The following is a 17,427-nucleotide window of genomic DNA, read 5'->3' on the forward strand; positions in this document are numbered from 1 at the left end:
CATCATTCAGATAAGTACAAATTAAAGCATTTCTGATCAAAATTTGTTAAATAATTTTCAGTAATATACAAAACATTTACCTTGTTTTAGATTCTGCTGGGCAGATATTCGTATTTTCATTGTAAATATTGGAAAATAAATAGATTAGTGAATACCATACTTTGCATAATTAGGTTTCTATTTTATTACTGGTTTTGTTACATTGATACTGTATTGATAATCGAATAATTATTGTTTTCATATATTATGTTGTGACTTTAATGCCAATGCCATTGTAAGGACATTGTATTATGTGTCGATATATTGCAACCATCACCATTTAATCTCATAAAATATTTAAAAGTACTTTTGGAATAAAAGTCTATACAATAAGGTCGAAGTTTATAAAGGAATTAAAAAAGATGAAGAGCTCTTTTTAGCCGCATAAAATCAATTGAAGTTTTTTCTTGAAATTAACAATAGAGTAAGGCTTTTGCATTTCTCAATAATTTTTTGTTTACAGTATAAGTTTGAACCTTTTTAGTGACTGACTCCACAGCTTTCAAATTGAAGGTACTGGTATTGCATACTCAAAATGATTCCACTTGGAAAAGCTGGTGAAGTGGTCCAATTAAAGGGTTTATACGCAAGCCCTAGTGATAAAGAGCGCATTTCTTTCTAACACTAGTAGTGTTTTGCTATTGGTGTTTTGTCTTTTATTTTTTTTCCGTCTTAGTCATATAGTGTGTTTAATATGACAGTTTTTATCCATTCTTTTGATAAGCTAGAGCTTTTGATTTTGCCATTTGATTAGGGATTTTCGTTTTGAATTTTCCAAAGAGTTCAGTATTTGTGCAATTTTACTGTTTATCGGACTGTCCCCTTTGGTTTTTTTTCATTTCTCTCTGTATCCCTAAACTCAAGCGGATTGAGAGACTTAAATACTGTACAAACGACTACAGATAGAATGTTTAATTCATGATATATTTTCTGATTATTTTGTTAATTTGCTTTTTAAATACCACGTATTTCTGTTCTTAGATTTAAAAAAAAAACAAAAAAACAACACGTTTAATAATTTCATTCGTCCGAAGCGCTTTTCTAGATTTACCTTCATCAGGAACGCTCAAAGCTTAATATTTGAAAGCCGCGTGAAACGAAAATGCGAATTGATATGGTGATATTGTAAAATGAGTGTTTGTGTAGCGTGGATTCTTAGTTTGCAAAGGTAAATGTTGTACTGATCATGTGATAGATAAATAAATCAAAGGCCATAACTGAGTATTCTTCATCAAACTGTTACAGTACCACATTAGACATACGGAGTAGTTTGAACAAGCCTGGTGTGATCGAAAAGAAGGTTAACATTACATGACACCTTCTGAGTTTAAAATATAATATTGACAAATGTGTTCTTTGTTTAAATAATAATGTATTTATTTTTTTATGTATAAATCTGTAGTACACCACTAACATACATTAAATCAAACCGAATTACATACTAAATATAATTGTCCAGATTAGTTAAAACAAAACATAATGATTAAGGGTTCAGCGAGCTGTCTTTGGTCGGTTTTCTAACCAGGCCTTTATACTTGGTATGGACGCGATCTTTTCACAATGAGCTTTTAATACAGTTGACATATTCATGAGGTCCTGACTCCACATATCAGATATTCTTGCAATGACATCAAATACAGCCACATCTGCTAGTGTTACCTGAAAAAAGGAGAAATATTTAATGTTAAAATAATCAATATAAACCTTCATAAAATTCGAATTATTATTGTAGATATTTGCATTTGAGTTCAAATAAACGCGAAACTAATAAAATATTTTCAACAATTCATCAGCATGTTTATTGTTCTTTCTATTTCTTTTACAATTTCATAGAAACACCATCTTGCCTCATCAATGCAACTGTTAAACTAACTTGAAAGTAAAGTTTGTACTTTCAGAGTTAAAGTGTTATTATTATTGATGGTACTTGTTATGACAAGAATTATCAAACGAAGGTAAATGAGTGAGTAAGGTTTTGTATTGATTGATGTTGTTGAGTACACCTCATTTTGTTCATCAATGTTTACGTTTTGCTACTCTAGTCTTTGCCTCGGTGTTTTGTTTTGTTACGAATGTGTTATGAATGATTAATTCAATGCAAATGATATACAATAAGTTACCTCACTTCCAACCAGGAACTCTCCTCCATTATCCGACAATACTTTCTCAACAAACGTAATAAATCTAGGAAATACTACTTCTTTCATTTTATTGATGATTTCTGCCTGTAAGAGATTAATAGATATGTGTATTTAATTAATACGATATCGAAATCGAAGTTAGCATATCTTGATATTCAATGTTTTTATACATCATTTTTGTAAAATTGTTTCTGTCAAGATAGTCTGCTGTCATACTGTAATCTTTCTTAAGGAATGAACTTTAGTTTCCCTTATCAACTGAGGTATTCCCATCTAGATTTTCAATTTGACTTTATTTTTCATGATGCATTTTATCTTTATGTCACAAATGTTCAAATTATCTCGTTATCTTTACTCGTTATTACCTTCAAATGAAGTGGATGTTAGCAATTAAATATTGAATAAATTCAAACAATTCAAAAAAGAAAATATCTGTATTAATAGAGAAATTAATTAAGAAATCAATACATGAAAAAAATCCAACAAATATGATAACGACATATACACTTTTTATGAACCAACAACAAGATAAAATCACACAAAAACTAAATGGAAGTCCTTAATAAAATAGTAAAATCAAAATCTCAAACAAATCAAGCAAATAGACAACAACTGACATATTCCGGACATGGTACAGACATTTTTCTTATGTCGAAAATGGTGGTATAGCTATCTAAACCTCTCACGTGTATGACAGTCGTATTAAATGGCAGTATAATGACAACGATATGTGAATAAAACAAACAGACATAATAGGTAAAAATGTCAAAAATAGGGGTACAACAGTCAACGTTGTGTTATTATCTTGATGACTATAAAAGCAAACAGATATATAAACAAACATTTACCATGACACAATAACGGGAACTTAAAGTATAAAGCCACGTCACATGCAAGAAAGAAACACAAAAAGGCACACAGAAAAAGCACAGTCATTATCAAAACCGAAAGACAGGAATACAGACATTTTTATAGAACAAAAAAAACAAAGACGTGATGTATAAGTACAGAGCCACGTTATATGTATCCAAGAAACACAAAAAGGCATACAGAAAAAGCATATTTGCAAAATGAAAGACAATAATACAAAAAATATCATAGAACAATAACACAATGACGAGACATAAAAATACAGAGCCACGCCAAATGGATACCACCAAAAGAACAGAATAAACAGTATGAGTAATCTACCACACTTTTCTTACAATCGTATTAATATTAGAACTTTGAAAGTTAGATACCAAGAGAAAATTGAACCTTTCGTTAATTTTATTTTCTATTTTTGAATTTTCAAAAGTTCATTTTACGGTGAATCAAGTAACCTGTTTACATTAATTTCACATTCGAATAAATGGCTAATAAAGACATGAGAGCATTTTTTTGCTTTTTTATGTAAAGACTTTAAGCGTGACATTTTTATATACATTCGTGATTTACAATATCGTATACAAAAGAGATGCAAAAGATACCAGAGGGATAATAAAACTCACAATTCGAAATTTTTTTACTGACAACGCCATGACTAAAAAAGAAAAAAGGCCAACCGACATACACTAGTACACCAAGAAAACATAGAAATCTAAAGACTGAGCAACACCAACTCCACCAGAATCAGGTGTTCCGCGAAGTGTAATTAGATCCTGCTCCACATGTGGCAACCGTTGTGTTGCTCGTGTTAGTATTGTATTTGACATTATGAATTTATCCGGTATCATCCGTGAAACGGATACACAAAACCTTTTTAGTCGCATCCTCTTCTTTGACCCATTTTATAAACTCTGACCTCACTTCATCAATTGTCTCTACTATAACATCAACCATGGTATTCTCCATATTGTTCTTGCCGTACAATCCTTTAATTTAAGTAGAAACATAAAAAATAGACAACAACGAATAAAATGTCCTGTTAATTGAGTAAGGATTGTCGTTTGCTTAATGTGAACGTACACATATTCTTTAAAAACGAAAAGAGGATATACCAATAGACCGAAGGGGCAGGAAATTTTGACTTTAAATGCAGTAAACGTATTTTCGTATGAGAGATATATTCTGTTTTGCAATATTGGTCACTTTCAATTACTGCTGTTATTGCAATAGTAATATAACGTACAGAAAGAGCAGCGATATACCATACTTGTTGCATCTTATTTAACGTTCCGATCCGAGTAGATAAGGCGAAATATTTATTCCCATCGAACGGTCAAACAAACACGTCGAAATAGATTTTATGGCCACGCAGCAGTAAAAATACAGGTGACCTCATTTATATGTATCACAGTTAACCATTTGGAATGAATGGTCTGTAGACAAAAATTGAAGGGAATTGTTTTAAATTTTAAACCATACTAATCTAATTAATCTAAAGAAAGATGTAAATTTTCATAAACATGATTGAATTTACGTCATGAAGACCAATTTCGCGAACTTACCTCAACTCCCGATTGATTTTCTGCACGCGAAGTATCAACAAAATCAGATGACGTTATGTCCGACCAAGATATTAGGTTGCCCCTATTATGCAGGAACGATTTTGAGTGAGGAATAAAGATATTTAAGTCAGTATTCTCTAGTTGAAACAGAATAGTTGTGCTATGAATAAATTTTTGTATTTTATATATTTTATATGTAATTTCTGTTTTCATTTGTTTGGTCATGGGTCATTTTTTGAGATCATTGTATAAAAATATGAATGTTGCCTGTAGAGTTAAATACATAGGTGTCAAATACCCTCTGCTGAAAATATTGGACCAATACTCAGTCCTAGGATTTCAAATGAATATAAAACAATACGAATTATACAATATGTGGGGTGAACTCCAATGAGACAACAACCAAACATCAGAAAAATTATAGTCTTCAATAATAAACAAGTGGTAAACCGAGTCTAAAAAGTCCTGACCAGAACGAAATGAGACTTTAGAAGATCTGCCTTCCAAACTATGGAAATGACAATAAATATGATATAAGTGCATTCTGGTTCACATCTCCTAATTGATGCATCAAATAATCATTGAGGATTGTCTGCATGACTTTCTTATAGATTATCTTATGCGCTTACGTCCTGCGTCCGAAATTAAAAATCCAAATTTTTAAAGACAAGTATGTGAATTGATCTGTTTATTAACGGGTCATTAACATAGCTCACGCTTTCCTCGTGTCCATTTGTATACGTATCAATCATTTTTGAACGCAGATACATATACTAATCATATAATAACAAACACTTAATTGGATATAACTAAAACATTGTTACAAGGTTTAAGAAAATAGGTTACCGAAATCCCTGGCAAGATATCGGATAATTGCTCCTGATTGTGGTATCTGTGTCCCTTCTACCGTCAGTACTGGAACCTGTCCTAGTGGCATAGCTGTAAAGATAAAGTTGAATACTTAGTACTCACGTAAATTAATTCATTATAGATACCAGGCATTAAATTGTGTACTCTATACGCACGTTTCAACTACAAAAGACTCTTCAGTGATGCTAGAATAATTAAAACGATTTAGGACTTAAAATTCACAAACTTTAAAGTTTTTGTCAAATAATGTGGTACAAAATCCTTAGTATTTCGATAATTTAAAGTTTGTTAACAATTTATTTATAACTATGACTACATCAATGATATTTCCTAAAAGTTTTAATGGTCAACAAATGAGGCAAACAACAGGATGACCACAGCAAAGGAAATGTTAATTTTAATGAAAGCAGCATGTTATATGGTTGATAGCCCTTGAATTTATGAAAACAAATGTAAACTCAAAATAGCAAAAAAAAAAAGAAACTAGGCACGTACTTTTTTTAATATACAATCATGTTAGGTATTCTCATTCTAATCTACACCCTTTTCGAACCATATAACTTGTGTCAGTGTTTTTGTTAGTTAGTAACATTTAAAACATTTGACAAAAAAAAAAAAACAAAAAAACAAACAAAAAACAAAAAAACAAACAAAAAAAAAACAAACAAAAAACCACAAAACATAAAACAAAACTGAAGATTATAATTTAGTCACATCATAGCAAAAGCAAACTTTATATATAGAAAAAGGTATCAGGATTATAATTTAGTACGCCAGACGCGCGTTTCGTCTACATAAGGTTCATCAGTGACGCTCATATCAAAATATTTATTAAGCCAAACAATTAAAAGTTGAGGAGCATTGAGGATCCAGAATTCCAAAAAGTAGAAAGTCAACTTAAAATAATTTTCAATAAGAATGTCAGAATAGTAAAGAAAAAAATAGCCTTGAACCAAATAAGCTTGCTGATATTGCAAAAGTGGATGGGTTCTATCTGATGTTTGGAATTGAGATTTGTGAAATACCATAAAAAAAGGCAGACCCGGGCTGATTGATAAACTCAACAATATTTCTATGGCAGAAATGAACCCAGGAATTGCACGCTATAGTCAACCTCTAAAGAGGGCGAATATTTGTTATATTTTATTTTTTTTTAGAATGCCAGAATACACAGAGAGACCCATTGGACCTCGATAAGAAAACTGACAATCCTAGTCGGTTTAGGTTAAAGTAAAGCGCACCTGCAATGTTTGGGATATGAACACACAATCTCAGTGTTGACAGGTTAGTGGTACAGTATTTCGACTACTTAGACGAATACCGAGTCCCATTCATGTATCATATAACAAAGCAAAAGAACGCTAGGTTGAGTTATAGAAAGTTTGAACCTACTCCCATTCCCATCCACAAAAAGCGTTTGAAGAATTAAGAATATTTAGAAAAAAAAAGAGTATTATGTCTATTAAAAAAAAAACCATTCTGATCTTAGTTTGAAAGGAATTCGACCAATGATTCAGCACAAAAATATACATACACATACTAGTTTATAGTATAATAAACTATTTACATCTTTATTTTAGAGTTTTGATGCGAGACAAACTGCCTGCTCTTATTCATATAACAGAAATAAGCAATAAGTGAAGAATATAGGTCAATTCTTGTCAACAAATTCGTCAATCTGTAAATTCCTCGGTAAATATGATGTTTTCAAAATTGACAGTACAGTGGCATACTTGCATGGTTTTATATCTTTCCATTCTTCTCGTTCAAATCGATGATCTTCATATTTCTTATCCGCCAGCACAAACAGCAATCGGCATAACTCTCCTCTTCCTTTAAAGTTAAAATACGAAAGCTTGTATTCTGCCATTTTTGTTAGGTGAAAAAACTATGTCATTATCTGGGACATCATATCAAGTTTATCTTCATTCGTAGATAACAAACTGTTGTGTTTTTACATGATCACATGCATTATATACAGCCTTCTCATATTTGAGTGGCGTCAATCACGAATATATGGGACGGCATTCAAGTAATGACTATTTTATCTTTTCTCATATTCTAAAGGGAGCAATTTTGTACTACTTCTATGTAAATATGATTAAGTCGTCTCATATTTTGATTGCTGACTCCACTCAGATATGAGAAGACTATATCTTATACTTGTTAATCAGTTATAATTCCAAATGCAACATTGTCTCATTAGCAATCGTATAACTTTTGGTCCTCAATGCTCATCTACTTCGTACTATATTTGACGTTTTTAACTTTTTTTCATATTCGAACGTCACTGATGGGCCTTTTGAATAAAATTGAGAATGGAAATGGGGAATGTGTCAAAGAGACAACAACCCGACCATAGAAAAAACAAAACGCTAGTCTGGCGCAAATACAAAGTTTTAATCCTGGTATCTACGATGAGTTTAAACACAACTTTATTTTGTTTCCAGTTTGGTGTGTTTTGAAGAAGACCAAAGAAGATATGAGTTATGAGTTAACAAGACAGCAACCCTAACATTAATAACCAAAAAACACCGTCTACAAATCGACCCAAAGTGTTAAACAATAGGCGAATTTTTTTTTATACAATATGCCAATCTCTAAATCGTCCAGTGTAAAACAATGTTTAAATTCAACCGAAAGTATCAAATATCTATTATCAACCAAAACGTTTTTTAAATAACAGAATATAGTATGATATACATGACATAAAACAGTTTTTGATAAAGATTGGGAGTGGCACGTAAGGTTAATGTAGCTCCTTTAATACGTCATCCGTCCTCTCCATTATTAAATTTATAAATTAACTGTTTACAAAACGTTTGAGTTTTGAAATACTAAGGGTTTACTACCTCAGGAATGGATTACCTAAGCTTAATTTGGCAAAACGTTTAGGAATTTTGGTCCTCAATGCTTTTTAACTTCGTACTTTATTTGGCCTGTTAAATTTTTTGGATTCGTGCGTCACTGATGAGTCTTTGGTAGACTTTGGCGCGTTTCGCGACTCTTGCGTAAATTCAAAATTTAATCCTGGTATCTATGATGAGTTTATTTATAAGATACGATAACGAAAACACAAGTAATATTTTTTTATAGTATTAATGAAAACTTGAAGAGACTGAACAAATTGTACTTAACCTACAGATATGTGAGAATGCAGTCCTAAACCCTCATATAGATTACTGTACTTCATAGACTTCAAAACTATAAAGAGATAATGGTTTTCTGCAAGGTCTAGAACAAACTAACAAATGCAGAAAAAAAAACCAACATTAAAGTACTACTTGAAAGTATCAATAAACGAATTCACACTTATCCCCAAAGACACCCGACTATGTGATTTGGGATACATCGTACTTTGTAAAGAAAAACACCACTCGAATCCAAACAGAAAATTCCCTGTAACTAAGGATATCAAAATTAATTTCGTTATGAACCACATATATTACTTACGTTAGGAGGACAGGATTTTTTAAAAAAACAATTGGCTTTTCCGTCGGAATCATCAATGCTAATCTTCTTGTCGATTTTGTTCCTTTTTTCATATGATGCTGACTATATACAAAAACTGCTTATGAAGAATGAAAAGAACCTACCATTATCCGTTTATTCACGTTACCTCATAAAGAAAATGTCCACTCACTGAATCATTCACATAAAGGTGTGTCATCTGTGAATGTTCTTATATGATTCATCAAGGTTTCTGCTTTTAATGTTAAAAATAGCATGTAACTGGATTATTTGATGCCAAATTGCCAATGAGACAACAATCTTCCACACATTAAAATGACGTGCATGTAAGCAAACAGTAGAGCCTTCAACATTGAGAAATAGTCGGATATAAAAAAGGGGCTGACATGAAAAGGTGACAAAATCCAATTGAGAAAATAAATGGCATAATTTATAACATAATAATTTACGAAAAAAATATAACAGATATGAACCAACGACAACCAGTGAACTGCAGGCTCCTGACTTGGGACACGCACATAATTTGGCAAGAGTAAACAAGTATGAAGGCGTCAAACCTCCCCTTATCTTGAACAGTGGTTATGGTACAACAAACTACAAAACAATCATAGAAAATAAATGCATGATAAACATCAATAAACTACTACCACTCAATTACAGGCTGCCGGGGTCAGGCACATACATAACGCGACGGGACTAAACATGTTTGCTTACGCCATATCCTCACCCTAACATACAACAGTGCTTTAAACAACAAAACATAAGAAAAAAGTCCATAGAAATCAGTTGAAAAGCGCTAAATTCATTAGATTTATAAAAGCATAAAAAACAAAAACACAGACCGACCCTGCCTGGGAATTTATACATTCCTTATAACAAAAACAAAAAAAAAAAACTGTGCTCGCACCTAGTTAAAAGCAAAGAACAACTGATAGAAAATCTAGTTTTACAGATCAGCAAACAAAATTGTGTTAGCTCCTTTGTGTCAATTTTTAGTTCGTGAAATTCACCATTTGTCGCCATTTAGCTTATCATACTGCCTTGTCCACTACATACATTAAATATTGGTTTCATTAGTATTGTATATTTTTTGGAAAAATTCTTAATGTCAAGCTTACTTGAACCTTATAACAAATTGTTAATATCACTGTTTTGGGAGTATACATTCATAGGTTTATGACTTGGGACAGTCGCATACAGAATATGACGCAGTAAAGCATGTCTAATATACCAATTAACTAAACTATATATATAAAATAAGATGTGGTATGATTGCCAATGAGACATCTCTCCACAAGAGATCAAAATGACACATACATTAACAACTATAGGTCACCGTACGGCTTTCAACAATGCGCGAAGCCCATACCGCATAGTCAGCTATGAAAGGCCCCGAAATGACAATGTAAAAAAATTCAAACGAGAAAAATAACGACCTTATTAATGTAAAAAAAATTGATAAAAAACAACATGTAACACATAAACAAACGACCACTGAATAACAGGCTCCTGACTTAGGACAGGCACATACATACAGTATGTGGCGGGGTTAAGCATGTATTTTGGTGATGTTTACGTCAAGAAAGGAAACAAACGTAAAAGTTTTAGCCAAGACATTCGTAGTACTGTTTACTGATGAATAACATTATAATTTACAATCATTACAATAAGCTACAATCGATCTTTCTTTATCAAACTATTACAGTATCCTATTCAACACTCTAATATAGACACACCTGCGCTAATTGTAAAAGGAGTAACATTTCATGATACCTCCTGAAGTTGAAATATAATGGTGTGGCCTTTAATCAAATAAAAGCGAATACATATGTTTACTGGTAAACAATTAACCAGAATTATATAATTGTCTGATTTTTTTAAACAAAATTTATTTTATTCAGCGGGCTGTCTTTGGTCGATTTTCTAACCATGCCTTTATACTTGGAATGGACGCTATCTTTTCACAATGAGCTTTTAATACAGTTGACATATTCATGAGGTCCTGACTCCACATATCAGAAACTCTGGAAATGACATCGAAAACAGCCACATCTGCAAGAGTTACCTGAAAAAATAAAATAGATATTTAATATAAAAATAACCCATCAAGATTACTTTTAATCCCCTTCATAAGTTTATAGAGTCATCATATCATCTCATGAATGAAACTGGAAAACTAGAATGCCGGTTAAGAATTGTTCTTTTAAATGAAATCTTTATAAACCGATTCATAAAAATTAGGGATATCTACTGGTACGTGTTAAGACAAGAACTATGATACACATAATAACGCAAGATTTAATTAGTCAATGAAGTTTCGTTTTCTTTGTTGTATGTATACCACTCAGATTTTTCATTGATTTCCCCCTTTTTCTCCTCTTATCTTTGCCACAACTAGTTTGTTTTGTTAAGTTAACAATTGAACAATTTTGGTTTTATTTATGTTTCCTTATTTTCTATAATGCACAGTGATATAAAACTAGTTACCTCATTTCCAACCAAGTACTGTCCTCCATTAACCAACAACATTTTCTCAACAAACGTGATGAATTTAGGAAACACTTCTTCTTTCAATTTTTTACTAATTTCTGCCTGTAAAAGAGTGGTAAACTTGTTTCGTTATCGAGAAACCTCATTCAACGTAATATCACCACAATATTCAATGTATTTAGATTACTTTGTCTATTCAATTGAGATAATCTGCACTAGAGGTTCATTGTGGGTTGAGTTTGAGTGTCAATCCCACAAGTGCTGGCATAATTTATTGTTGTTTTTTCATGAACAATGATTATAACATTGTATTTTTGAAAAAAAATTATATAAAACTAGATGTTGAGGTTGATTAAGTCGACATCAGATATTTTTATTGTCGGTATTTGACTTGATGCATATCTTCCATTTAACCACCTGAGATCCCCCAGGTTTTGGTGGGGTTTGTCTTGCCAAGTCTTTAATTTCTATGTTGTGTTTTGTTTACAATAGTCGTGTGTTTGCCTTTTCTTTTTAGCCATAGCGTTTGCAGTTAATTTTTGATCTATGAGTTTGACTGTCCCTCTGGTATCTTTCGCCCCTCTTTTTCCATTTATGTATATGTCTTCTATCCGATATTTGTGTAATCCATCATATCAAATCAAAAATGAACAGGGGACCAACACATCGATATTGCGCTCTAGGCTGGCGGTACAGATTAAGACTAAGTTTCATGAAACGACGTTGAATTTATACATTAATGAGTTGATGCGAAGGGTCGGTTTCACAAAATTAAATACTATAACTAAGATTGTTCGTATGTCATGAACAAATCAGTATATTTACTATCAGTCTGAGACTTTTTTTGTGAGAGCGACTCCTGATCCTTAGTTTTATCTCGTTAATTTTTTTTACCACTTACATACTTATATTTTTAAATTAATTAATGATTTACAATTATATCGCTGTACCTTTTTTGTTGCATCCTCTTCTTTGACCCATTTTACAAACTCTGCCCTTACTTCATCAATCGTCTCTATTATAACATCAACCATAGTATTCTCCATATTGTTCTTGCCGTATAATCCTTCAATTTAAGAAAATTTTATTTCAAAAAAGCAAGAATGCACTGAATGTCCTGTTGATTAAGTATGACAATTGTCATTTGCTTGGCGTATGGGGGAAATATTTAAACATCAAAAAAAGTATGAAACCTAGGGTCGGTAAAATTCTTCATTTTTAGAGCCACATGTATGTGTATAAAATAGAAGCAAAACTTAAAAAGATAAGAGGTTAGAAATTTTGACTAGAAATGTTATATATGTTTTTCGGGGACTCGTTTTCCCTGTCAATGTTTATATCTGCTGAGCCGTCAGGCGAGGTGGATATAGGGCACTAATAGGGAATATGAGCCTATGTCCGCTGTGAAACCCTAGTAACAACTATATAACACTGAAGTGTGTCCTGCATTTAGCATTATTTACCATTCTTATCTTTGTTTTTGTTCACAGGGGACATGAGCTTATTCCCTGTCAAGGTGATCAATCAAATTGCAGAATTAACTGAGATGTTTCACTCTAGTACTATTCAGATAAATGTTTGTATGGGAGATAAATGTTGTCTTACACTATTGGTCGACTTCAGATACCGTAGTACTTGCATAGACTATTCCGTGTAGAGAGAGCAGTGATATGCAGTACTACTATAGTGGCATCGGATTGAATATTCCAATCCGACTAGATGCTGAGGAATATTTATACTTCCCGAACAGACAAACAGACAAGTCGAAATACAGTTAACACTTTGGGATGAATGTCCTGTAGACAAACATTGAGTGGTAAATTTTTATTGTATAGCGATACTAATCGAAGTTGCTCAAATCCACGTCATTTAGACTCATTGGCAATCAAACCCCATCTTCTTATTTTATACCACATGCACACAACCTAGTGTCAATGCCCTACTAAGCTATTCATGAACAGTTGAGTATAAGGGATAAGCAGATTGAAGCCACCATTCTCTCTTTGATATAGACTAGTTGTGATCAGTATATATGTTTTTATCTTATTTATTTGTTAAAATAGATAAATTTATAATTTTATATATGTTTGGAATATACATCGCTGTAGATTTCACTTACTTATATTATTTCAACTGCTTGATTAAATAGTTTGAATAACGAATTTTAAATTAATACTTGATGCCTAAAAATGTAGTCGTGTCTGAAACAGATTGCTGTTTTTTGTTTGTTTATTAGGTCATGGGTCACTTAAGGCAAGCTTTGTAGAAAACATGAAGTTTGGGTGTTGAGATATAAATGTAGCAAACAAATATCCGTTGTTGTTAATTATAAGACCATAATACGGTCCTAGGTGATTGAGGAGCGTCTGTTGACTTTCTGTAAAATTTGCGGGTGAACCGCAGAATGGTAATCAATTCTAGATCTCTATTTCAATTTTTGCATCTTACGATTGCTGTCTCATTATAAACTCCAAGATAGAACTTAGTAAAAAATATCCACAGGACACCAGTTTTTGGTGGGGTTTGAATTGTGTTTTGTGTACTGTCGTTTTTCTATATCTGTTTTAGCCACGACGTTGTCAGTTTACTTTCGACTTATGAGTTTGAATGTTATTTTGATGTCTTGTCTCTCTTTTAAGAGCAGCTTGGTTCCTTAAGTCGATAACTGTATAACCTTAGTTAGAGAACGGAAAACAAATCAGCAATGTTTCCATTTGTAAAGGGTCATAACTCTAGAACGTTAAAAGTGACTACACCAAAAAATCACACTTCATCTGTGTTATGTGGTGATAAACATCGTGTATAAGATTCATAACATTTGGTTAAGATGTACGCTTATTATAAGTTAGAGAACGAATGCATTCAATTCAGCAATTATTTCCATTTGTTTAGGGACATAACTCTAAAAAAGAGAAAAAGTGACGCCATCCAAATTCAAATTTGATCAGTATTTTATGGTAATAAGCATTGTGAATAAATTTCATAACATTCGTTTAAGGCAAAATAAACGAACTAAAACTAATTTCGAGACGTACAAACATGTACGGAAAAATGTAAAACTTAAGCCCAATTCTCTACGACGGGGGAGGGGGGATAATGATAAATTATTTGAAAAATAAACTACCGAATTCCCTGGCAAGATGTCGAATAATGGCTCCGGTTTGTGGTATCTGTGTCTTTCCTACCGTCAGTACTGGAACCTGTCCTAGAGGCATAGCTGGAAAGATATTGAAATACTCTAAATGAATGTGTAAAGCTAAGAACACAGTTGTTACTGGCGTCTTTAAAAGTAGAAGACCACATCAATCAAATAGTTTTTATAAGAAAGCAGTGTGTTTTACAGTTTTATACAGTCTAATTAAAAACCGATCTCTCATCGCTCCCGTTTTCTGATATGTCGCTCCAAGAAAACGGGAGCGATTGGTTTTTAATTAGATTGAGTTTTATACAGCCACTGATTTTGAAAGGTTAAAAAATTCTGTTTCAAATTCAATAAAGTCAAGTTGTAACAAACAAGGCATATACTATTTTCAATATGGTTTCATGATATGGTTTTTTTTCACTTATTCGAACGATATAACTTGTTTTCAATTGTTTATGTTAATAACTTACTAAATATGACTGCACCTAATGTACTTTTGTTTTTGAAAAAAAAAATCATAAACAAAACTTCGGTCACTTAAAAAAATATTTGTCTTAATTTGATATCAAGGTTGCGCTGCTGCGGCCTAAAAAACACCAATCAAATGGAATCATGATCACTCAATTTCAAAATCAAAATAGTGGTCAAGACAACCAAACAAGTCTTCAGTCGTTTCAAAAGTGGGCGGGTGTATATAGAAGACTTAGAAATGTGATTTTTTTTTAAATACAAAAAAATGAGGATGGCAAAATTCTTCTTTAATTTCAATCCACTATAGGTGGTTAGGTAAGGAGTATGCATCTTTTGATTTAGACTTGACAGATGCATTGAAAGTCAAATGCTTGGTGTTATATCAGAAGAAGGGATGGACTCGGAAATTGAATTCAAAGGTCTTAAACGTGTTTTTCTTATATCATATCTATCGCTGCCGTTTCACAACAGATCGTACAATTTTGGCGTGGAAGATCAATAAAATGGTTGTCGTGGCACTGTCGTGCAAAATGTCAAAAAATTATTTCGAGTGGTCACATCAGCTACGACATGTCCATGATGGTTCCACGATGGGTACAAGACAGAAACAAAGAATTGTAATTGTAATGTTGTGGGTTTGTCGCAAGTCGGTCGTGTAATAGTCGTGCGACAATCGTACGACAATCGTGAGTTGTTTGGGCTATCTTTCAAGTTTTCATGTCATGGGATGCGCATATTACTGTCGTGTCACTGTCGTGCCACTGTGATGCGAGGGGCATTTCCTAGCAAAAGCTCTTGAAACATGCCAGACTCCATCCGCATGAATCCAACGAAGTCACCGGCTGATTCCCGCTCCAACTCTTGCATCAGTGAACTATACCGTACTGCGCCGTTCGATCCATGGCCTAACTCACCAACGTTGGGCGTTTCCCTAGTTTCTATACTGTTCACGGGCTCGAATCAACGCTAACAGGACCATATTTTGCCGTGGCGCTGCATAGATCTATGTGTCGTTGGTTCGTTGTGACCGGGGCTTAAATAGTTTACGACGATCTAATTTAAAAACCTGTATCACAAAATAACCTTTGATCTTTTTCACTAATAGGACATTGTACTATTTCACATATGTCACAAGTTAAAATCTGGATACTGTTATATCTTCTGTAGCTGTAGTAGCTATGCTATTTATAGACAGTTAAGACATACTTCATACGTTTTTAAAACTAAGAATATTATGTGCTTCGTATATATTTCAATCTTAATTAATTAGTTTCAATGGAATTCGACTGATGATTCATCCCAATAATTAAAATATTTAATAATGTACAGGGTTACATTTATTAAGTTGTTATGTATACATGTATATTTTATCGTTTAGAAAAAATAGGTCACTGAAATTCCAAGGTAAATATTGATCAATATTTGATGATTTCAATTTGACAGAACATCAGTATACTTACATGGTTTTATATCTTTCCATTCTTCTCTCTCTAATCGATGATCTTCATATTTCTTATCTGCCAGCACAAACAGCAATCGGCATAACTCTCCTCGTCCTTTCAAGTTAAAGTACGTGAGTTTGTATTCTGCCATTTTTTTATAAGTGAAAGAAGTATGTCATTATCTAGGACGTAGTATTGAATTTATCTTCATTCGGATGTGATAACATTTTGTGAGGGTATTTAATGTTTGCTATACCACGGATCATTTGAACCCTTGTTATGAAAATACCACTGTACCAATCAGAATGAGTTTTTATGCCCCATTTATTGGCATTATGGTTTCTGGTCTGTGCGTCCATATCGTCCATCTGTGCGTCGTACTGTCCGACCGTCCGTCCGTCCCGCTCCATGATAAAGTTTTTGGTCGAGGTAGTTTTTGATGTTATGAGATGATTTCTCTTTGTATCCATATATAATTTGTGAAACAATAAATGCTTTAAAAGAGCGAAATTTCTGTATAGAGTACATTATAATGTAGACTTTTGAAGCCCAAACTTTCATATCATACCAATATAAAACAGAGAACATATGTTTTAAATACTATAGAAAATTTTTGGTTGACAAATTATTATTCGCTATTGCAAAGAAATGAACTTTAGTTTTTTCTTATCCATGCAGGTACATCGGGTAGAACGCCACATGCGGGGTTTCGGCTATGTATGACACGGGGTGGCAATTTCGAAGCGAAGAAAAACTGTCAAAGTAAGTTCAAGTATCAAAATTTCTTTTTTTAGAATTCTTAGTACAATATAATGTATTGCATGGAAGTTACTGAAACATAATATATTTCCTACAAGCAGAAGCAGTCGTTTTCAGTGCTCTGTTTCCAACACACCTCCCTTGTTCTCCGTGTTGCAGATTTTGAGGCATCA

The 17,427-nt window shown here is 32.7% G+C and overlaps 1 protein-coding gene across 1 annotated transcript; it reads right to left on the reverse strand.

Moving 5' to 3' along the window:
* Positions 1–1,507: 1,507 nt before the first annotated feature.
* LOC139487804 (uncharacterized) lies at positions 1,508–16,691 on the reverse strand. Its single transcript, XM_071272951.1, has 10 exons — positions 16,514–16,691; positions 14,565–14,657; positions 12,391–12,506; positions 11,438–11,542; positions 10,851–11,015; positions 7,217–7,367; positions 5,456–5,548; positions 3,918–4,033; positions 2,160–2,264; positions 1,508–1,698 (listed from the first exon to the last, which is right to left on the reverse strand). The coding sequence occupies exons 1-10, from the start codon at positions 16,644–16,646 to the stop codon at positions 1,531–1,533; spliced, it is 1,245 nt and encodes a 414-aa protein (XP_071129052.1). The 5' UTR covers positions 16,647–16,691; the 3' UTR covers positions 1,508–1,530.
* Positions 16,692–17,427: the final 736 nt, after the last annotated feature.

This window comes from Mytilus edulis, chromosome 1, assembly GCF_963676685.1.
Source record: "Mytilus edulis chromosome 1, xbMytEdul2.2, whole genome shotgun sequence".
In the NCBI taxonomy this organism is placed as follows: domain Eukaryota; kingdom Metazoa; phylum Mollusca; class Bivalvia; order Mytilida; family Mytilidae; genus Mytilus; species Mytilus edulis.

Coding starts and splice junctions, on each gene's coding strand:
- LOC139487804 (XM_071272951.1), bottom strand. CDS start 16,646: ATGGCAGAATACAAACTCACGTACTTTAACTTGAAAGGACGAGGAGAG. Junction 14,658..16,513: donor ATGGAAAGATATAAAACCAT/GTAAGTATACTG, acceptor ATATCTTTCCAG/CTATGCCTCTAGGACAGGTT. Junction 1,699..2,159: donor AGTTCCTGGTTGGAAGTGAG/GTAACTTATTGT, acceptor TCCTTTTTTCAG/GTAACACTAGCAGATGTGGC.